We start from the raw sequence: 22,234 nt of genomic DNA, 5'->3' as shown, positions 1-22,234 counted from the left end.
TCCGGGCGACGCGGTGGTCTAGATCTCGCGCGTCGACGAAATTACGCATGCGCGGTTTTTCTTTCAGGAAACGGGCAATGTTTTGGTTTTAACGCTACATTGTCCACATGCATGGCTACGTAGACTGTCACTGTCATATCTCTGCGGGGGATTTTGACAAGGTATGAGTAAATTACAAGGACACAAGTAAATGTGTAATCCTTTAAATGTCTTATCAGGTGTTAACTTTTCTTCTTGTGATTCTCAGGACATAGAGGAGGTGATTGAGAATTCAAAGAAGGTGAGCCACCTCAGCTAACAAACTACTCAGAACAGTTGTGTGTTTCGGGGTAATTCATTTGCCTTTTTCCTCAGGCTGGATTATCGGCGCTACTAGCAGTGGCAGAGCATGCTGGGGAATTTGACAAGATTATTTCGTTGTCACAGAGGTAACTGCACTGAAAATACAAATCAAATTTAATTTTAATTTTGATTTACTGGGTGTATTGACCTTTTCACTTTTTCTCAGGTTCCCAGGGTTTATTTTCCCCTGTTTAGGAGTTCATCCCGTTCAGTCAGTTTCCCCAGAACAGCAGAGGGGTGCATCTCTCCAGGTAAGAGCGATTTAAAGGGTCGGTTCATCCAAATTAGAAATTTTCATTTACCTTTAGGTACAGTCAGGCAGGTAGTTTTTGTTTGACTTTGTCCTACCAGTGCTTGGTTTCAGTATTTTTACTTTATATGTATATATCCCACCTAATGCATGTTTCAAGGGATCCGAAAAGGGATCCCTTCCTATTAAAAAGTTGAACATATCGTAAAGCTCTTTTAGGCAAATCTGTGTCAACAATTTTGGCTATCAAGGATAATCAGTTTTTTCTTTCTTTGATGCAGGATCTAGATGCTGCCTTACCCATCATAGAGAAATACAAAGACCACCTTGTGGCTATTGGGGAGGTAAGTTTCAGTATCTTTGATGTGACTTGAATATCACTTTTCCTGTCTTGACTTTCTTTTGCACTCATGCTACAGTTAAGTCTTTTTTACCATTTTTTTTTTACTGTAGGTTGGTTTGGATTTCACACCCAGATTTGTCAGCAATGATACCGATAAAGAGAGCCAAAGACAGGTTCTCATTCGTCAAGCACAGATAGCCAAGGAACTGGATCTCCCTCTGTGAGTCATACATGATATTACATTTAAGAAAATGTAATAGTGATGTCCTTTAAAACTGATGGCATATGTCAAGCTGCAACTTTTCATCAAAAGATATGTATATAAATACAGTTTGCATGTGTCATGATAATAAAATATTCACTAAAGACATACAGTAGATGTAACTGTAGCCAGCAGACTTCCATAATATGTGTTTTTTATTTCTAGAAATGTTCATTCACGGTCTGCAGGAAGACCCACTATCCACCTCCTCAAAGAGCAAGGTAAACAGAAGTAAACAAAAAGTTTACTTTCTCAGTTTACCTGTGGATGAATCGTTCACTTGAATATCAGAGAAGTCAACTGCAGTTCCTCTGAAATGTCACTAGGTGTCGAAAGAGCCCTGCTTCACGCTTTTGATGGGAAACCGTCTGTTGCCATGGAGGGAGTGAAGGCTGGATATTTCTTTTCTATCCCACCATCCATAATACGGAGTGAACAGGTACAGCAGAGCACCTGACTGTAAAATTTACACTTTTTAAGATTCTCCCTTCAGAAACAGAACACACACACACTATTACACCTGTTCTTTTAAATATGTAAACAGACTAAAATACTTTACTGACATAATAACCAGTTATTTTAATGTCTTTGTTGTTTATATATGAAAATGTACAGTTTACATGACTAAACTACTGTCAGTCTCTTCAGACAGCACTGACATGTGGACGTGTGTTTTCACTGGTTGACTTTATCACATTAAATGTTAGTGATTGATGATGATTTCTTTTTTTATTTTCCACCAAGAAGCAGAAACTTGTGAAACAGTTGCCATTAGAGAACATTTGTCTGGAAACTGATTCACCAGCCCTGGGTCCAGAAAAACAGGTAAAATATTATTTTTCCTGAAATTGAAATAGTAGTCCGTTTTATGATAGGTGATATTGTTCCCATTTTCTTTAAATCAGTAATTTAAGTTCTGACTGGCATATTTTTTAGATTTTAAAGAGGGTGTTTGCAAAATGTCCCTAGTTTTCCCTTAACAGTCATATTTTGATACAAGCAACTGAAATATACTTTCATATTCTTCAATGCTTACTGTTTGTCTGTGTTAGTAACCACCCATATCACATCTTTCTTGTTTTATGTCATTGAAGGTAAGAAATGAGCCAAAAAACATCTCTATCTCTGCTGAGTACATCAGTAAGATCAAAGGAGTGTCGCTGGAGGAGGTGATGGAGGTGACGACGCAGAACGCTCTCCGACTCTTCCCAAAGCTAAAGTTGGCCATCAGACCCTGACATAGTCTTAAAAGTTTATTTCATCAGTCTTGAATATCTGGAGTAATATACCCACAGCTTTCTGTTACCATTGTGATCTTTCTAAGTAACTTTATGTGGATGTGTGATTGATACCCTGAAATGTAAATAAATCAAAAAACTCAGGGTCAGTCAAGGTGAAAGCCATTTATTTATCTCCATTTACAGTATTCTTAAATAAATGAAGATGACTTAACAATTTAACACACAAGTTATATATTTTCCATGTACATGCTACATCTGAATCACCTGACAATTCATGAAACAACTTGTCATGTAACTAATACAGCACTTTACTGACAGCGGTCATGGTCACACATGCTGTAATTCATTCATGTCATTGTAAATAATTATGACATGTTTTCATTTTCATATTGTCTTTCAGCTGATCTAAGCAGAGCTGTGATATCATTAGGTCAGTCATCTCCCTGGTCATGTGCACTATTTATTTTGATGTTGTCGCTCTTTATAATTAAAAAGTGATTCGTCACTCACAAACCATCAGCTGCTAATGGGCCTGCATCTGTCACAATTCACAGTTGTATGAGGCATTGCTGCTTTCAGGTGCTCCTCAAAAGCTCCCATCTTTGAGTTCTGACATTGTGTGAAAGCAAAGCTAACCAGCTGGTGGCTAGACAGACATGAGAGTGCCATTGATCTTCTCCTGTAACCTTCAAATAAACAGATATATACAGACACACTTACCTGTCTGAGCCCAGTGTCCTGTAACTGAACATAAAGACTTTACATTAACTTTTAAACTGGGATCCTCCCACAAGACCCAGACTACAATATTTGTTCTCACATTGCATGAAATCATTTATGAAATGGTTTGATAAAGTTATACCCTTCAGTTAATTCAGCAGCTTTACCAAACACAGGCTCACCTACCTTGACTACCAGCAGGTACTGTCTTAAAACAGTAGCTGTATTGCTCTTGAAATCTTCAGCAGTGTAAAGAAATAAAGCAGAAGTGTGACCAGTGATTCATGTACCTAAGGTAAGTATATTTAATTATTTTCCAGGAACCTGAATCTTATCCAAGTACACTCAGTTGGCAGTTTATTAGGTACACTCAGCTAAAATCAATGCAATCCTGCAATAAATCCTGCCTTTAAACTGTTTTAGAGAGGTCTTTTATTGAGCTATATTGTCAGTTTTGAGGATGCAGTTTATAGTGTTGGTGTATTTCTATTTTTTGCCACCCAGTTTATATGAATGTGTCTAACAGAAATACTTTATTTTGATTTCGTACTGAATAAATTGGCAACTGAGAATATTGAGCAATACTTAAATATTGCTACATTTTAAAAATAAAATAAAGTGGTTTGTTTCACAGAATAAAATCATTTGAATTATTTATGCAACTATATAGCTACATTGTTTTGAGTTAAGTGTAATTTGACAGTTACATTTCAGAGTAAAAATATTGTGTACTTTTACTTTCACTTTTACTTAGGTCACTGTCCAACAAAATATATTTTTTACTTTTACTTTAGTGCGAATAACCGTTACAACTCAAGTGAACCATGTGCTCTGAAAAACCCTGATTGTCCATAGCCCGCGAACGCAGCATGTGTCCACTTCACGGACCGCCCTGATAGGCGACACGTCAGCGGTGAGACGCTCGCGTGGAGCAGCGACTGACAGTCTCTTCAACCAGTGCGGAGGTTTGTTGATACTCGGAGCCAGCGGCTGCACTTTGCCTCATTGGCCCGTGTTTGTTAAACTCCCCCCGGGGTCGCCTCGGGGAAAAATTTGCATGTCCTTCTGCGTGTCGCCCGCCTCGCTGCCGCGCTGGAGCTGAGGTGTTTACAAGAAATTGTGTCAAGTCAAATCAAGGTGAACGGCGGCTTGTGCTGCAGTTGGACAATGCTCAGTGCATGCTCACGGAGCTGAGAGGACTTCAGTTGGTGAGTAGCAGTTAACTTTCCCTCTTTGTCACTTTTTATTCAAACTTCATTGTGAGTTAAATTAGTCACAAAGCAATTAAACTCATTCTTCATTGTCAGGTTTGTTTTCAAACTTTTCACTGTGCATGTTTTCGTCTTTCTGCTCTCTTATCACGCAGCCAGCCAAGTTAATATTACACTTTTATCAGTGTTTGATTAGGATGTTTTGCCATTGCATGCTATGGATGTGCAGTCATGTTTTATCCCACAAGCATGGGAACATAAACTGATGGTCACACACTTTCAGCTTCACTCATTCATCTCGCCTCAGAGCCTAAAAACAACCTGTTGTGCACAGACTTGTTTGTTAATCCTGTGTCTGCAGGTCTGAACAGGACAGCACCATGGCAGGTGACACCGTGGTCTGGAGAGGTCTGAGCTGGATGAAGCAGGCGGCCAGCAGAGCCCCACCGGGGGGCCTGCCCGGCTTGGGGAACCAGAGGCTAGTGAACTTCCATCACGCCACCGGATCAGCAAGGGTGAGCGGTCAGGCGTGATTTCAGCTGTCATTGCTGCTGCAGAGTGGGATAGAGTTTCACAAACACGCAACCCAGATACCTCCTCTGTATGTTTCTATGTTTTGTCACCTCATCAACACCACAACAATACTGAGCAGCTGTAAGAGGCGGATGATGCCGGGGTAGAAATTACGGGGGAGTGGAGCTCAGTTGTGAAACAGGGAAGGATTCAGCTGATGTTGGTGTGTTTGGAAATCTGATAGTGGTGTGTTACTGCCAAAAAACTGCAGCAAGTGACTAAAAGTGTAGTCTATTTCCACAGAAACATCAGGACCAACTGTTCTCAACTTCTGTGGTTTGTGACTCCTTCCAACTCCCTTTGAAACTTGTCTAATTTGTTTAATTATTAGAGGCCTGAGGAGGTGAAACTAAAAAAATATTTAATGAAAAAGCAAAGATTCAAGTTTGCATTGTAGGAAAAAAGTTTCTTCTTCTTTTCTTTTCCCATTAATCATCTCTTTTCCCTTCAGATTAATCTTGAGACCACTGATATAAACCGTCGTAGGGCATTAAAATGCAACTAAAATCACAAATTGTCAGCTAAGAAACGTCTTTAGACAAGCTTTACAACAGCTGCTCCAGACACCGTCGACTAAAATACACTCTCTCCTTCGTCATATCAGAGGTTGATGGTCCTGACAGTCTGTGGGATTAGTTGTTTATTAAAAGAAACACAATTTACATCCCTAATTCTGCTTAGTGTCGTCATGGTCATATGAACCTGCTGGAGGGTGCTGGCATAACTTTGTTGTTTGGTCTGTGTTGACCCCCACTAGCTTCAATATAGAGCCACCCACTGAAGCACTGAAAACACCTGCTGAAAATATTAGTATATTAATCAATTAATTGATTAATCAGCAGCAGTCTTGGTTAAAAAAGTGGTGATAGTAGTAGTAGTCTCTTTCTTGCTGAGATATACCACTCATATCTGTACTGTAAATACGCAGCTACACCCAGTAGCTGCTAGCCTAGCTTAGCTTAGCATAAAGACTGGAAACAGGAGGAAACTGCTAGCCTGTCTGTCCTAAGCTAGCACACTACTACTATTTTTTTTATGTCATTTTTATACTTTGGGTTCTTCTTCTTTAGAGGTGCTGGTTGGTTTTTACTTTGGAAAGAGCCAGGGTAGTTGTTTTCTGTTTTGAGTCTTTATGCTAAGCTAAGCTAACCAGCTTAATTTATATTTACTGTACAGACATGAGTGGTATTGACTTCCCAAAATGTTGAAGTGTTCCTTTCCTGGTTCCAGCTTCTCAAATGTGGATACTTTCATGTTTTTTAAGATGTTTCCAGACATACTTATGAGCACGCTAGCCTGTAAACGCAAGAAAATAAAGCTTTCTAACTACCTTTTAAACAGGATGCCTCTACAAGACCTAGACTACAGCATTTGGTAATGAAGGACATGTTGTAGTTTTTGATATCAAACTTCAAACTTAAAATTGAGAAAATTCATGATCAAATACACAATTTGGTAAGCACTTTCCCCCTGTTATTGTGTATGCTAAGCTAAGCTAACTGGCTGGTGGCTCTAGTTTCATCTGTACAAAGCATATTAGTTTGTAAATATGAAGTATATGATAGAATAATTGTCAAGCTATTTCTTTACCACCCGTTCATATGAATCATGTTTTGTTCATCCAGGAGACGTTCAACAAACAACGAGATGTCTGTGTCCGTGGAGCCAGGGCAGCAACGTTTCACAGATATTCAGCTATGGGAGCGTGTTTCAGCACCTGTTTCATTGGAAGTGTAAATGGTGGAGGACAGGGGGCCTGCAGTGGCAGACCCAGCACTAAACATCTGAAATACCACAGGGACTGGTCAAGTCAGCTGTTCTCTGGACATACGAGGTTATTTAACCAGGACAACTCCACAGTGGGGCGGCTGACATCGGAGGACATCGATAAAGCGAGAAACACCAAGAAAGCAGACGTGAAGCAACATAAGCAAGTGGTATCCACTCTAAGACTCCTTTTTTTTTATCAGTGTTTGAATAATACTGATCTGTACTCCTTATTTCAATCCTGTGGTTATTGCTTTAGGAGAATTGTATTTATCTTTTGTGCTTCAAGTTTCGTTCTTATCTTTATTTCAGCTCAGTGAAAGAGCCAGAGAGAGGAAGGTGCCGGTCACACGGTTAGGAAGGCTGGTGAATTTTGGAGGTACGTGTGGTTTACTGCTCATGTCACAGCCAAAGAAAGTAATTGTAGTTGTAAATTTCAGTTCAGCCTCTGAATCCCCCGACCAGAAACTGCTTGTAATGTAAATATTAACTACTGCCACTGTGCCCTACAGCAAGGCATTTGACCCTCAGTTGCCTCAGTGCCTGAGCTTTGTAACCAGTGTTGGCTTACTGGGCAGCTGCCAGGTGCAGCAGAGGTGTGATCTTGATGAACGTGAAGCAGAATTAAACAAAACACTGACACATTGTTTTACATGAATCATTGACAGGGGGATCACAGAGTAGGATTTCTGACTGGACATACTTTTATACCATTTTTAACTTGTTTTTAGAGCACATTTTTAGTTGTGCTTTTATGTATTTTTCTGAAATTTATGCAGAGATTACAGTATGTCTCAGTTCAGTGTTGCTCACCAAATGCTCTGGGTGTATCCCGACGTCTGAAAAATGTGTCGAAATAATTTCCTTCCTCATAAAACAATTGAAAAGCAGATTTCTTTAAGAACATTTTGAAACCTGCATGGATTACGTCCATGTTTATTTGCTAACAGTCTTCTTCCCTTCATTTGCTGATGCATTGCTGCATGTCTTGGTGATTATGATTATGGATGCATCACACAAGTGCACATGCATTGATAAATAGATTGATTGAAAATTAATCTGCAGCTATTTAGATAAAGTCATTTGTAAGCAAAAATGCCAAAAAGTATTTTCTTTTAGCTGCATAAATGTGTTGAGTAGACTTAATAGACTAAATGATTGATTGAGAAAACAGGCAGCAGATTAATCAACACTAAAAATAATCATTAGTTGGTGTCCTTCAGTGTTTTTTTTTTTTTGTTTTTTTTTTAAATAGCTATCCAAATTAAATGACCCAGAATCTTAATGTGGAGCTTTTGTCAGCTCAAGATAACTCCAGTGATCCTAAATGGACTCTGGTATTTTCTTGGCTAACTCACAACTATTTTTGACATGAGTTGTGCAAACGAGTTGTGCAAATGACATCGCCGGTGCTGGTACTTCCTCCAGAGCAGCGAGGCCTCTGCAGGACATCACCACAGCAGAGTTTATGTAATTTTAAGCCAGTGCTACTGAAGACACAAAACCAGAGCATTTAATGTATTTTCTATTCTCTTTTATCTGGTTTAACGTGCACAGTCATTTGTTTATTTTTATTTCTTCCCCGAACAGTAAAGTGTTTGAACACCAAACTTTAATTCTGGATTTGGTTGAGAGGGTTGTGCCTTGATGATTTCAGTTACCAGTTCTCCAGAGCTGGGGTCAGGCTATGGGAAGTGCTGATGTGCTCCTTCACAGGGCTGGAATTACAGAGTATCAGTGGCTTAGAAAATGTTTCAGGGACGTGCCAGAGTCCTGCCTGAGAATCCAGCTAATATGAAACATGCTGTCAGCTAATAGCTCTCTTCTCACCAAAGGGCAGCAGCCTTACAGTAGCTTCAGCTGTTTCTCCCCCTTCTCTCCCGGCCTGAGTTTGCCCCTGACCTCTCGAGGACTCCTCAGAGAGAGCTTTGAAATTTAGACTCACCTCAGGTTGCTGATTGTTCTTATCACCTCCTTGTTGTTGCTGTTATCAGATGTAGAGGAGGGCATCAGTAAGGGTAACGCTCTAGGTGTTCATAAAAAACAATTACCAGGCTGATAACTTTAACTCCACCTTTAAGACAGAGCCTGTCTACTCTGAGAAATCATTTTTATATTCTCGTCTTTTTGCAGGTTTGGCTGTTGGACTTGGCATTGGGGCAATTGCTGAAGTAGCCAAGAAGAGTTTGAAACCCCAACAACAAGGTGATGAGAGGAGGATTTTGTTTTACTGGTTTAATAGTGGTTTAGAGTGACTGTTAGACATAGAGCGAGGGGAGGGGATGAAGATTTCCATTACCTCAAAATAACCCAGTTGACTCTCATATGGTAGTTGAAATCCTCACTCAAAACTGCCCATTATACTGAAATTACAGCCAGGGGTGACTTGCTATTACCCTGCACCACAGAAATACCTCTTCCCAGAACTTAAGTGCTTTGGGGCATAACCAGAAGAGGTGAGTTTAAGACCCAATCTTCTGTCTCACATTTGTCACATCTAGAAGAAATGGAGGGTTGGATTCTGATCTTTGAAAAGTGTATACGGTGCATGGTTTTGAATTGTATGAGCTGAAGTCTGCTTTAACAGAACAATCCTTACGATTTTCCTTCCTGTTAATGGAAAAGGTTTGGTCAAGCCGCAGCTTTTTTTCCCCTCTTTCTCTTTGTTTTATTCACTCTTTTCATTTTCTCCCGCGCTCATCTCCAAGTTGCACGTATGAATTGATGAGATTGTATTGTAACGGCTGCTGGTCACAGAATGAATACAACATGTGAGTGTATGTTAGAAAGTGTGTATTCTGCTTGTGCTTTTGTTCAGTGCCCTCAATTCTCAAGAACCTGATTGGAATAAGACAAAATAGCTTTATACTGTAGAGAATGAACATGTTGGGTAACATCTGAAAATGTGTCGCAAGCACCAAGTATTGAGTGCTGTCTAAATGTTGTTAGATTGTTAGTGTTGTTTACTTATTCTTTGATTAGATTAGATTTAAACACAAACTCTGCTCACTCTTGCATAGCTGCTTTAAATAAATTTAACACTGGTTTAACTGCAATTTTACTTCATTTTGTTTATTTGGAAGAAACAATTTGTAGGAAATCATTTGTGTTACTATTGTCGTTTTAGTATCTGTGCCAAAAATGTGGTATCGTACTGGTGCCAGTATCATAAAATCCAGTTCTAGTAATGAGCAGCACATTGCAATGTTGGAAAAGTTGGGGAAAAATAGGGAGAAGCAGTCACATTAGGGTGCTGATTTGTGATCAGTCAAAAGTTGAGCTGAAGTTAGTTTGATAATCCCCCTTTAGTTTGGACGTGTTTTACCCAGCAGAGTCTGCAATAAGCCTTTTAGTTTATGAAGATTTTCTGATTTTCTGAAACACGCTCTCAGATCATTTTTTATTCAGTTCAACCAAAGGATTTCCTCACCCAAGTTTTATTTCATTTTAAATGTTCTTATCATTGAATGTGTTGATGAAAGAAAACAATTAAGTAATATAATTGAAAATACTGCCAGTACTGTCTTTATTTATCTGTATGTAGGTGAAATATAGGTGCACCTAATGACTAATGTTTGTTTGTTTGTCTGTTTTTGTAGGTGATAAGAAATCCATACTGGATTCGAGCGCCTTCCTCTCTGAAGCCAACGCTGAAAGAATCGTCCGGACGCTCTGCAAAGTCCGAGGCGCTGCTCTAAAACTTGGACAGATGCTCAGTATTCAAGGTGAGGTGTGTCAAAAGCTGTTCATCACATTACACACATGGGGTTTATCAAACAAGGACATTAGGCCGTCACACACGCTGCAGAGGCACATTATAGACCGTAAACCCACATGTATCAGTGACCAAATAAAGGTTCAGCTTTCATCAAAGACCAAACACAAACAGTAAACTGGTGCCTCAGCTTCCCAACAACACTTCATCATGTTTCTGATTCAGACTCGCTGGCAAACAAACAAGATCCTTTTACCAACAGGGAAATGTCATCACCGAAAATAAACCTCAGGCCAGCTGAACACAATAAGTGCCATTCCAGCTGAGCTATTGTAGGCAGCTGAGGCTGAACTGACACTGCAGTCTGTTGACTTTAAACAGCACGCTTACAGTACAGTCCTGTTATGCTATTAGATGTTTTGTGCCTCTCACGTATTATCATTGCAATCGAGTCACAGTTAGAGTTAAGCATTTGTTTTTCAGGAGTGATGAGGAATCTATGGCAATCTTTCAAAAACACAGAAAGGTCATTTAACAACACTTATCAGGGGTGTGAAGGTGTCTACAGAATCCTAAAAGCCTCATCTGTCAATCACAATTAAAATGTATCATCCACTGCTCAGTAGAAAAATCTTTAAACCTATTTTTCCTGTTTTGACTCTGACAAACTGTATCTTCTTGATCAAACCACAAAATTCATCAGGAAACATTTTCTTATGTATGTTCAGTGTCAGAAACAGCAGATGACAATATAATCTCAAATTCCTTTTAGTAGCTGTTCTGGAGCTTTTGATCATTTCCCATGCAACTACTCTGACAAATGATTCATTGTTCAAATATTTCTTAAGCAAAGAAGCCATTAATTACCTGATTCCAGCCTCTTAGCTGTGAAACTTTGCAGGTTTTCTTTCTCTTAAGTTACAGTAAATTGAATTTCTTTTGACTTTGGATCACCCAGTCAGATTAAACAATTTTAAGACGTCACTTTGAGCTGAAGGAAATAAGGATTGTGAAATTTTCTCGATTGTGCTTTTATTATTTTCTGACATTTTATATGAAAAAATATTATTCAAGAAACTAAGTGTATTGTTCTGTTCAAACTGTACAATGCATCAACAAAATCTATATATTATTTATACTGACTCGCCCCCTACGACCCTTCAGTGATAGATAATGGATGGCTCAATGGATGTTATCTATGTGAATGTTGAAGCAGAGCTGAAACAATTAGTTGATTAATTGATTCAACTATAAATTATTTGCACCTACTTTGATAATCAATAAATCTGTTTAAACAAAAAAAACCTATATATACTCAAATGTAATGAGGCAGAAACAGAGGCTCAGATCTTCCACAGGTGTCCTTTTGACGATGTAACAGTTAATTTACTATAACGAGCATCGTGTCAGGATGTTTCACTGTACTGTTCTCCTCTTCCTCTCTCTCAGACGACGCTTTTATCAACCCTCAGCTGGCTAAAATCTTCGAGCGAGTTCGACAGAGCGCCGACTTCATGCCCACTAAACAGATGATGGTACAGTATGAAGAGCCGTAATGAACAACCCCGCACTCAGGGAAACCAAGTTCATAGATGAGACAGTTTCTTCTCTCTCTGCAGAAAGCCATCAGCAGCGACCTCGGCCCAAACTGGAGAGACAAGCTGGAGTACTTTGAGGACAAGCCGTTTGCAGCCGCGTCTATCGGTCAGGTGCATTTAGCGAGGCTGAAGGACGGCAGAGAGGTAGCCATGAAGATTCAGGTGAGAGTCTGTTTGCTCAGAGATAAAAACACAGAAGCAAACTTTGACAAAATACTGTGAACTTCACTTTCACACTATCAAATCTTTTTCCTCCAGTACCCTGGAGTTGCCAAGAGTATCGACAGTGACGTGAACAATATCATGACTGCTCTGAGTTTAAGCAACGCGCTGCCTGAAGGTAACATTGTTGGAGGGTTTTTATCATTTTCATGATAACAGCAGCTTTTGTCTGATCTTTGTGACCCGCTCCACTGTCAACATACTAACCCGCAGCAGCAGATTGAATGCCATGATTTTCAACTTTTTAACATTTGCCCTCTGTCACAGGTCTGTTTCCTGAGCACCTTATTGAGGTCATGAGCCGTGAGCTGGCGCTGGAGTGTGATTACATAAGAGAGGCAAAGTGTGCCAAAAAATTCCAGTGAGTAGTTCAGAGTTATTCGTACTGCATGCCTTATAAAGTATGAAGACTCCATGTTGTGCAGATGGCGAATATCTTTTAGCTTTTAGCCTCTTTAATATGAAGCAGTAATTTCTCGACCTTTAGTTGTGAGCATTTCAGTTGAAGAATAATTTTAACTTTTATTTATGGAGGCTTGAAAGGTTGAAGCTGCATCACGTCATCAGAGGAGAGCAAACATCAGAGAAAAGTCTGAAAGGCAAACTTAACTTTGTGTTTGAGAGTTAATTTTTTAAAATTAAAACACTAAAATAATATAAAAGAGGTTATTGTTACATTCATTTCTTCATACAGTTGGATTTTCAGTGTTTCGGTTGCTTTGGTAAAGTTCATACTTTGGCAAAAGCTGGACATGTCAGCCATTTATCTTTTACTTTTTACTGTTTTAACTGTTTGTTACTTTTAGCTCATTATTATTTCAAATTTTCTGCTCACTTGCCAACTAGTTTTCATACTACTGATTTTTACAAAACATAGTGCTGATGTGGTGCCACAGACTTAGGTTGATGCACAGTGTGTTGTAAATGTACGTGTGCAATATATTAAAATATGTTTAATAAAAATACACAATTTCTATTTTTTATTTTAGTTTTAATTTAGTTTTTGTTTAATGTCGTCGTCGAGCTTTCCCTGTGGCAACCGCAAAAATACAGCAGGTTGGGAATCACTGCTGTACACAGATGTCTAGTTTTAGGTTTTAGGTCTCAAGTAGTCAACCAGAGGATCCTTTCTTGTTTTCATATTCATCTTTGGTGCCAACTAAGTAGTTTGTGTTGTTGTGTTTTTGTACACACTTCACACTTCACAGAATTCACTCGCTGCCACATGTTTTTTCTTGGATTTTCTGCAGATGAGGTTTTACCACTATTTTTGTTGCCTGTTTGCCAAACACTCTGCTGTTGTCCAAAACATACAAACCTGTTAACGTTCTTTGTGCCAGAGGAGTTTTTCCTGGAAAAATAACAACTTAACAATGATGTTGGACTTTGGTTGAACTTTTGATTGTAGCATCATGACCATGATATAAATCTGAATATTGTCTACTGAAGGAGGATTTCATTTTCGTCTCTGGTTTTGTCCTAACAACAGCCTGGAACACAAACTGATTTAATTTATTCTCATAGTGAGAATTATCATCCAGCTCTGCAGCTCCCCTCAGCTCAGACATGTTTAGTGTCTTCTCAGCTGATTATTCTGGTTTTAAGTCTCACAACTTCACTGTTTTGAATCACAGTCATCAGTGTCATTTCCAGTAGCAGCAAGCAGAGACTTCCAGCAGATAAGCACAGTTAAACCGACTGTACTCTACCTGTGTAGCACCAAATGGCAGACAGACACAGTTAGCAACGAGCTGTTGAACATTTAGCAGCTAAAGATCCAGATATTTACCTCAGGAGGTGGAGGAGACCAAAAACAGAGCTAAAAGAGAGTGACTTACATTCATCAAGTGAACTATTTCTAGAACAAATTAACTGAATGAAGCCACTGTGTTTTGGTTTTGTGATTTTAAGAGTTTGTTCTCTGTTAAACAAGACTGAAAAAATGCCACATACCCAAAAGAATATATGTAAAAAAAATACCTTACAAATCTCACAAAGCTGCTGATGTTTATGTTGCAGAGAGCTGCTGAAAGATCACCCCTTCTTCTATGTGCCTGATGTGATTGACGAGCTGAGCAGCCAGCATGTCCTCACCACAACGCTGGTGCCTGGTTTCCCTCTGGACCAGGCCACTGACCTCTCTCAGGAACTCAGGAATGAGGTACGTCTGCAGATCCTCAGACCGCCCTGAACTCTACACCGCTTACAGTACAATTTACACCTGCACACTGCCAAGACGCTGCATGCTTTGGAAGTTTTCAAGGTGATGTGCCAAATACAGAGACATGCCACCTTTAAAATCCCCGAAGACGTGTCAGCACATCACAGAGGTTAAACTTTTGCTCATCATGTTTCTCCTGTCAATATTTTAGTGTCGTCTCACACAGTCCATCACTTCAGAATAACACACTACCTTCAACATAGAGCAGTGTTTTTATCTCAGACAATTCTTCAGCTCTTTCTTTCTTCTTCACCTCCTCTTCTGACAGATTTGTGAGCAAATCTTGATTTTATGCCTGAGGGAGCTTTTTGAGTTCAGGTACATGCAGACTGATCCCAAACTGGTCCAACTTCTTCTTTGATCCACAAGCTCACAAGGTCAGTTTGCCTCCATTATTCAGTATAATACACACTGTGCAGTATATACATTTTTAATTTTTCCTTTTCCACTGAGGTCTGTTTTTCTGTTTCATGTCTTCAGGTTGCTTTGTTGGATTTTGGAGCCACACGAGGATTTGATAAGAGCTTCACTGACACCTACATCGAGGTGAGAAACTGTAGAAACAAAATTTTATAGAGTACAGTACAGTAAATTTTTACTACATACCAAATGATTCTCTATTTACAGGAGACATTTATTGTAAAAACAATAAATAATTTTATCATCATATCACTAAAAGTTCCCATTATCACATAAAATCATCTTATTAAATTATCTTGGACTTGCCTCATGAAAACGGGAAACTTTTCTCATCATAACATGATATAATTCCAGTTAATACCAAAAAAGAACAGTATTGTTTCCTACATTTACTGGTGAATATGATTAAGTTTTATGTCATGTTACATGTCATGTCATCCCATCCAACATGTAATGTTGGTTGTACAAGAAAAGTAATTTTTTATTGTGTATTTTGGCATATAGTAATAACAAGAAAATATGTCCTGGTAAATATAAAAAATATACAGAAGCCCTCAGAGGCAGGTGAAGAAAAAAAACTGATTTAAGAGCAACTAAAAAGTAGTGCTCTAGTCTGTTTTTTAAAGCCTGTTTATTTATTTATTGAGTGATTTGTTTTTCTTTTTTCTTTTCTCTTTGACTGGTAACTATGATAATAACATGTACAACCTGTTCTTTAAATTAAAAAAAAGTTTCACTTAAATAAAAGAGGAATAGCTAAAGAAAAAAAAAAACTTTAACCGGGATCATTTTTTTTCAATTTTAAAAACAGGTGAAAGTTTTGACAGGTCAATTGTTTGTTCTCATTTGCCTCTCAGAGCTTCCATAAAATATCTTGTTAAAATGAGAAACCTTTACTGTTGTAACAAGGAAACTGAGTACACACGTTTTAGTCATGGTGCCAGTGATATATTTGTGTAAGAAAACAGTTTCTAGATGTAAAAGTGTAGCTGTTTTGCACAACTAAAAAGACCCAAAACCCCAATTAGATCAGAGCCTGTTTTTATTACAGATTTACTTTCATGTAGGCAAACATTTAATTGGACTAGAAGTATTTTTATTCAACTTGTGCATTTCTCACATCAGATAATTAAAGCAGCTGCAGATCAAAACAGAGAAGGCGTCCTGCAGAGATCCAGAGACATGAAGTTCCTCACAGGATACGAGTCAAAGGTGATAAACACAAACATCACAGTATCTCTTTTAACGATAAACCACAACAGGCTGTAATTTAGCTAAAGAATGACTATTAATTAACAGTTGTGTATTGATAAATGTGAAGATAAAACCTCAAATCAAGGGAATCATGGACAGGCAGTGACGTGCTGTAAGAGGCTGAGAGGTTTTATGTTTAGACAGACTTGATTTGACTGATGAAATGAGCTGCTGTAATCTGTGAATGAAAAAGCTGCAGACTCTCCACACCGTATGATAAAAACAGTGGGTGGTTATCACTCACAAAAATTACAGTGTTTGATTACAAATACATGTTGTGAATTGCTTAGTGATGATTTATCATAATCAAAAATGAACAAAGTGAAATGAACATTTATCAAGGAAGGATTGACATTTATCGACCTCTACTGGTGACCAGGAGGAAGTGTAACAACACTGTCAGAGCAGTATGATATTATTCCTCTTATGTGAGTCCAGAACTTTATTGTTTTTATTGATGAAACAGAGACTGTGTTGAGTTTGTTGGTTGGTTGTTAGTCACATGCAATACTGTGAAGTTTATTATTTGTAATAATTTAATAATGAATTAATATGTAGTTGGGTTTAAATGAATTTGTGTGTTTATTTCAAGGAAATAAAGAAAATTGGGAATTAGCAACTCCTTGTGGAAAAAAAAACTAACACTGTCACAGAACTGTCTCTGTTTTGCCTGTAATTACTGTCGAATTACAGAGTTTTTTCCAGGAAACTTTGGGGTAATTACAGACTCTGTAATGTCTTGTGGCACCAATCACTCACACACAGCAGCTGGAAATGTTACTAAGATGGGGAACTAATTGAAATGTCAGTGTACAGGTCGTTTTTGTTCTGAGGTTTGAAGGGGAGTTGTAACAGTCAGGCTAATGGGGCTAAAATCAAAATAAGCCAGGTTCAGAAATACCAGTTATCTTTTAATGTGTGATCCTCTCAGTTAAATCTCTGCCAGAAAGCAAATAAGTGTTTTTGCTCTTTGATGTCTTGTAATAAGGCGATGGAGAACGCCCACGTGGACGCAGTGATGATCCTCGGGGAGGCCTTCTCCTCCACCGAGCCCTTCAACTTCGGAGCTCAGAGCACCACCGAGCGCATCCACAGCCTCATCCCCGTGATGCTGAGGGAGCGACTGACGCCGCCTCCCGAGGAAACCTACTCCCTCCACAGGAAGATGGGCGGCTCCTTCCTCATCTGCTCCAAACTCAAAGCGAAAATACCCTGTAAGAACATGTTCCAGGAGGCCTACAACAACTACTGGAAAGAGGGACGCCCCCAGTCGACGCACTTAGCTGAAGACCGGCTCTCTAGAAAGCATGTTCCAAGTGTTGTTTGTGGTATGTTGAACAATTTAACTCTCACATTCTCACCTCTGAAGATGTTTTTTTTTAGGTAGACTGGACCAGATAACGTCCAGATGTTCCCTAGTTATGTGTATTTTACTTGTTGTCTGCTTGACTGACTCATCAAGTAAACTGTTGTGAGCATGTGAATCAGTCAGAATAATGTCTCCCTGTTCATATCTGTGTGCTTCATATTCCTTTACTCACCCTGACCGGGACTTCCATCCAGACTAACTCTACTTTAAGTATCATGTGTGAAGATTATTTGTACGTATTGTTTGAATGACTTTTGTTGTGCGTTCTGTACAACCTAATAATTCTGTGCCTGTATGGTTTGAGGAACTGTATTCCATCTGACCAGGATTGTCAGTTTAAATAAATTGACACTGACGTTGCAAAGACAAAGATTTTGACATTTCTGAGAGACATCGCCTCGCTGCTCAGAGGGCGAATTATAACCTCTCGTGTTGTAAACGCAGCGATGGCTGAGGAGAGACCATCACCACCACTGCTCACTTCTGGCAAGAAACCACCTTCAGCAGCAGAGAAAACTTACAAATAGCCCTGCAACTGCGTGTGTCATGTGACTGTTTTGGTCCAATCATGATGGAGCGATCATGCCTGTGGTAAAAGTTAGGCTAGTTTAATCAGCTCATGAACCATGATGTTAGCTTGCTAGTTAACATTAATTCCATCCATCCAATATCAGACTGATAAACTTTCAGTTCAGTTTATGTAAAGAGGTATTCCTATATATTTTTATTTTCTTTGCAAGATTATTCTAGTGGAGCTAACGTATATCAACTAACCCTGTGTTTACTTTCTTTACTGACACAGATGAAACTGACTGAATCAGTCAAAGCTCAGCTCTGAGAAGGGAAGAGATAAAGGACAAGATGAGGAGACTGAGAGAAAAAGAAAGAGACAAGGTGATGAAGAAGAGAGAGGAAGATCAGGTAGGATAGGGTTAGCGTTATTTTCCTGTGCTGTTCAATGCAAACAAAAAGTGACCTGATCACATTCAAACAGTGTCAGCCTGACTATCACAGAGATATATGAACCTATAGGCTCAATTTAACAACACAAACCCACCATAAAAACTCATAATATAGTATTATATAAATATATTATTGTATAAAACACATTTCACTTATGTACCATTTGAGACACATTTCTATGATTCAGCAACCAAAACAAAAAATGTTCAGTTGCACCATTAGCCGCTCAGACAGGGTGGAGTAGGAGGCTGTTAAAGCAGGAACAACCGACGCTTCGGGAACCTCCTGCCTCAGTTTTGTCATCTTACAGCCGCTGTACTGTGAGCGGTGTTACTGTGACACTCCACTTGGATTGTGATGCTGGAGAAACAAAACTCAGAGCGCAGGAGCTTTGTTGCCTTTAGGAGGACGATCTGCGGATCAGTATCTTCCTCTGAGGACACAAACACAGACATTTTCTTTGAGTAATGAGATTTATTCATTTAAATTCCCTTTGCAAACTATTTCCACAAAGGCTTACTCCCTCATCTGTGTGTGTATATGAGGAGATTTGTCTTATTATTGTATACAGAGATGTTAAACTTCCTCCACATCCTCTACACTCAGGCTGTGTGGAGTTCAGATTAGCATTATTGATTTTACCTGTGACCACGTGGACAGAAAGTAAAGCCTGAGTCATGTTGAGACTCCACGCGTGCAAACTGTGAACAGCCACGATTCCTCTGACGGACAGCAGCAGCTCTCTCACAGTGTTGGAGTTAATGTCCTGAGGAGCACCTGCAGACACACACAGATAAAACACTCACTGCCCATAAAATAAACTGAAGCTCTTACAATTATAATGTCACCACGTGCATAGAAAAGTGTGTTTACCCTCCATCAGTATCCTGAGAACGTCCTTGGTGACTGGAAACGTCGTCCCAATAACAAGAACTGAGAACACGAACGTACATATTGGATCTGCAACTTTATATTCAGGCTGTGAGGAAAACAGAAATATGATTAAAAGAAAAATTATAAACCAGAGAATAAGAGTCTGCTGATACTGCACTCCTCTAAATATATAATCATTTTGGACCAGTTTGACTCATGCTGTGCAGCTCTGTGTCCCAAATTTGTCAGAATAAGTTGGTTACACCCAGTGTGCTTGTGACTCATGCTTACAACCAGTCTCAGGGAATTAGAGGCCTTTTAAGTGTATTTTTATCTTTGTATTGCCACTTTATTATAATTATTTATAATTATTATAATTTCTCAGCCCTGTCTGTGGCAGCCCACCTGTTCTTAAGACATAAATCTATAAAAAAATAAACCTCAAAAATCTGTAGTTTAGTTTTTCAAAAAAGGCTAAATAAAATGACTTGGTCCTGCAGTTTGAGCAAATGTGACTCAAACGAGAGTGAATATTTTATACTATTTTCAGCAGTGGAAAGCTAATAGGATAGCATAACAGTGCAGTTTATTAGAAGTGATGATTTCTTGAGTGTTTTGGCGACACTGACCCAGAAGTGGATGATGGTGGCGGCCAGCAGGACCCCGACACTTTGCAGCAGATCTCCCACGACGTGGATGAAGGCCGCCTTCACGCTGGCGTTGCCGTGCCCATGAGTGTGACCACGTTTCTGACGTTCCCCTTCCCTCTGCAGCCGACCGGTAGAAGACCCGTGACTGTGGCCGTGAGAGGCACCGGACTGATGGAGGACCAGCACCATCCTGAATAAAATAAAGTCAAAACTGTTCTCTGACCGCCGTCTCACCCAGACGACAAAATAATCAGTAAGGAAGGAAGTGAGCTCACGCTACTCACAGGACGTTGACCCCAACAGCACAACCTGAGGTTATTAACATGATCTGACTGTTGATGTCGTAGTCTCCGTCAGCGATCCTCTGTGCGGCTGATAAGACCAGCACTGTTGTCACAGCCCAAATGGACACGACTGACAACAACACGCCCAAGATCTCTGTGTAACACAACAGCTGGGAGAGTCATACAAAACACAGAACATTTATAAACATTTAAAAAAGGAGCGAAACCCCTTGGAATTATCTGCATTTATGGATAAATTTATCTTAAAATATAAGCCACAACTGTCAATAAACACAATCTATTTTAACATTCACAGTGTAGGTTGGAAAAAGTCTCAGCTAATCACCTCAACAAGAGCTAAGTGGAGTCAGGTGTTTGGAAACTTGGAGTCCAATCAGTGAAATAAGTTTGGAGGTGTGGGTTACAGCCACTTGTGTGAATCATTCTTCACTAAAAGAGATCGCAGAAGACCTACGATCAAGAGCTGGAAGTGGTTCAGTGGCTAACCTTACTAGAAGTGGGCACTGAGCTAAAATGACTCCAACAACAAGATGAAGAAGAAACTCAGAGAAGTGAAAGGCTTGAAGGAATCATTGGAGCTGCTTCACATATTTGCTGGTAAGTCTACCAAGCACACATCATAGTCCCATGGTTGTACGATAGGAAGAAGTTTAGTAAAGTTTAGTCCACAACACTACCAGGAAATTTATTTTTAACCAACAAAACACAAGTTATTTTCTCACCTGCTCGGTGCCACCCAAAGGTCATGGTTTGTGTTTGAGGCCTGGATGAGATCCACAGAGAGAAGATGTTGATGGCGATGCTCCCAAAGTCAGTTAGAAGATGAGCTGCGTCGGTCATGATGGCCAGACTGCCAGCAGCATATCCACCTGCAGAGGAGAGAAACCCCCGCAGACTGTCAGAGGACAAATGTGTGTGTGTTGGGGGGATTAAAATAAGGTTTAGACATGTTACAGTCAGATATATTGAAATTAGCGACTTTCAGGCAGGACAAGTTTGTGTAGCTCAATTCAAACAATGAGGTAGTGACAAACAATTGAAAAAAAAAAGCCTGTCTCACTTGTTTTAAACATTTAAGATCTTCATTATTATTCAGCTTTAGAAACAGCTGAAGTTTAAAGTTAAATTTTACCAATGATGCATAGTTTTGTGGTTATTTCATATATAAAGACAATCATATCTTATATCTTAAAAATTGATTTGAGATAAATTCAGTGGAGTAAAAAGTCTTTGTATAACCACTTCAAAGTTATAGTTAAGTACAGTACTTGAGTAAATATTCTTAGTTACTTTCCACCATCTATATATATATGTTCAAAATTAACTTCCTAAATTAGATACATGTGTGTCAGGGGGAGGAATTTTATACATTTTTGATCTTACCGATCACCTCCCCGGTCATGAACACGAGGCTGACAGCGCAGGCGATGAAAAGTTTCTTCCTGGCCAAACGTCTTGCGTCACTTTCAGCTCTGGACATCGTGTCCGTCTCCTGACAGAGCTGCTCGCTTTGCCACAGACTGTCCACACTGGAGGCATCGTCACTGAACTCTGATCCAGAGTCTGAGTGTTTTTCCTCTGGAGAACTCATCCTAAGAGAAAACAGAATTGTTTCCTGGTTTCCTGATAAATTATTGTTTAAAAAAATGTACAGTTAAGATGGTTAATAGTAAGAAAGTAGAAGCCATCTGTGCTGAATAAGAGTGTTTATGAGAGAATAAAACAAAACAAAAACATACCATCTAAGAGGCACCAAATGAGCCTCAATCAGATGTTGTTTCTCTGAATCTGTTGATGACTCCATATCCTCAGGTGATTACACTTCAGGGACTCCCTAATTTTAACTAGTGTAAAGTGAAGCTCAACAACTCGCCACCTGCTCTAACACACGTGTGTTATCTGTCAGGGGTGGAGCGCAACAGGAGCCAATGGCAG

The 22,234-nt window shown here is 39.3% G+C and overlaps 3 protein-coding genes across 4 annotated transcripts; 2 read left to right on the top strand and 1 right to left on the bottom strand.

Moving 5' to 3' along the window:
• Positions 1 to 29: 29 nt before the first annotated feature.
• LOC108886734 (putative deoxyribonuclease TATDN3) lies at positions 30 to 3,157 on the top strand. Of its 2 annotated transcripts, none has more exons than XM_018681736.2 (10): positions 30 to 161; positions 248 to 280; positions 355 to 428; positions 509 to 593; positions 874 to 936; positions 1,046 to 1,155; positions 1,363 to 1,418; positions 1,524 to 1,636; positions 1,945 to 2,022; positions 2,292 to 3,157. In XM_018681736.2, the coding sequence occupies exons 1-10, from the start codon at positions 108 to 110 to the stop codon at positions 2,433 to 2,435; spliced, it is 810 nt and encodes a 269-aa protein (XP_018537252.1). In that variant the 5' UTR covers positions 30 to 107; the 3' UTR covers positions 2,436 to 3,157. The 2 variants fall into 2 exon arrangements, with proteins under 2 accessions (XP_018537252.1, XP_018537251.1); XM_018681735.2 differs by having other exon boundaries at positions 1,942 to 2,022.
• Positions 3,158 to 4,047: 890 nt separating this feature from the next.
• coq8ab (coenzyme Q8A, genome duplicate b) lies at positions 4,048 to 17,878 on the top strand. Its single transcript, XM_018681744.2, is given in 16 exon segments — positions 4,048 to 4,366; positions 4,731 to 4,884; positions 6,568 to 6,879; positions 7,022 to 7,088; positions 8,843 to 8,914; positions 10,309 to 10,434; positions 11,874 to 11,959; positions 12,044 to 12,184; positions 12,281 to 12,362; positions 12,512 to 12,605; positions 14,264 to 14,405; positions 14,734 to 14,799; positions 14,801 to 14,842; positions 14,946 to 15,011; positions 16,011 to 16,097; positions 17,128 to 17,878. Coding segments are annotated over 15 exon segments (1,917 nt in total). The 5' UTR covers positions 4,048 to 4,366; positions 4,731 to 4,749; the 3' UTR covers positions 17,527 to 17,878.
• A 704-nt stretch (positions 17,879 to 18,582) lies between these two features.
• Positions 18,583 to 22,219, bottom strand: LOC108886739 (zinc transporter 2). The gene is made up of 8 exons (XM_018681747.2): positions 22,039 to 22,219; positions 21,683 to 21,891; positions 21,022 to 21,168; positions 20,279 to 20,432; positions 19,974 to 20,184; positions 19,345 to 19,450; positions 19,114 to 19,248; positions 18,583 to 18,904 (listed from the first exon to the last, which is right to left on the bottom strand). The coding sequence occupies exons 1-8, from the start codon at positions 22,101 to 22,103 to the stop codon at positions 18,771 to 18,773; spliced, it is 1,161 nt and encodes a 386-aa protein (XP_018537263.1). The 5' UTR covers positions 22,104 to 22,219; the 3' UTR covers positions 18,583 to 18,770.
• Positions 22,220 to 22,234: the final 15 nt, after the last annotated feature.

This window comes from Lates calcarifer, linkage group LG19 (assembly GCF_001640805.2).
Source record: "Lates calcarifer isolate ASB-BC8 linkage group LG19, TLL_Latcal_v3, whole genome shotgun sequence".
NCBI lineage: Eukaryota > Metazoa > Chordata > Actinopteri > Centropomidae > Lates > Lates calcarifer.
Note: the sequence above shows the minus strand (reverse complement) of the source record. Positions and strands in the feature narration are given on the sequence as shown.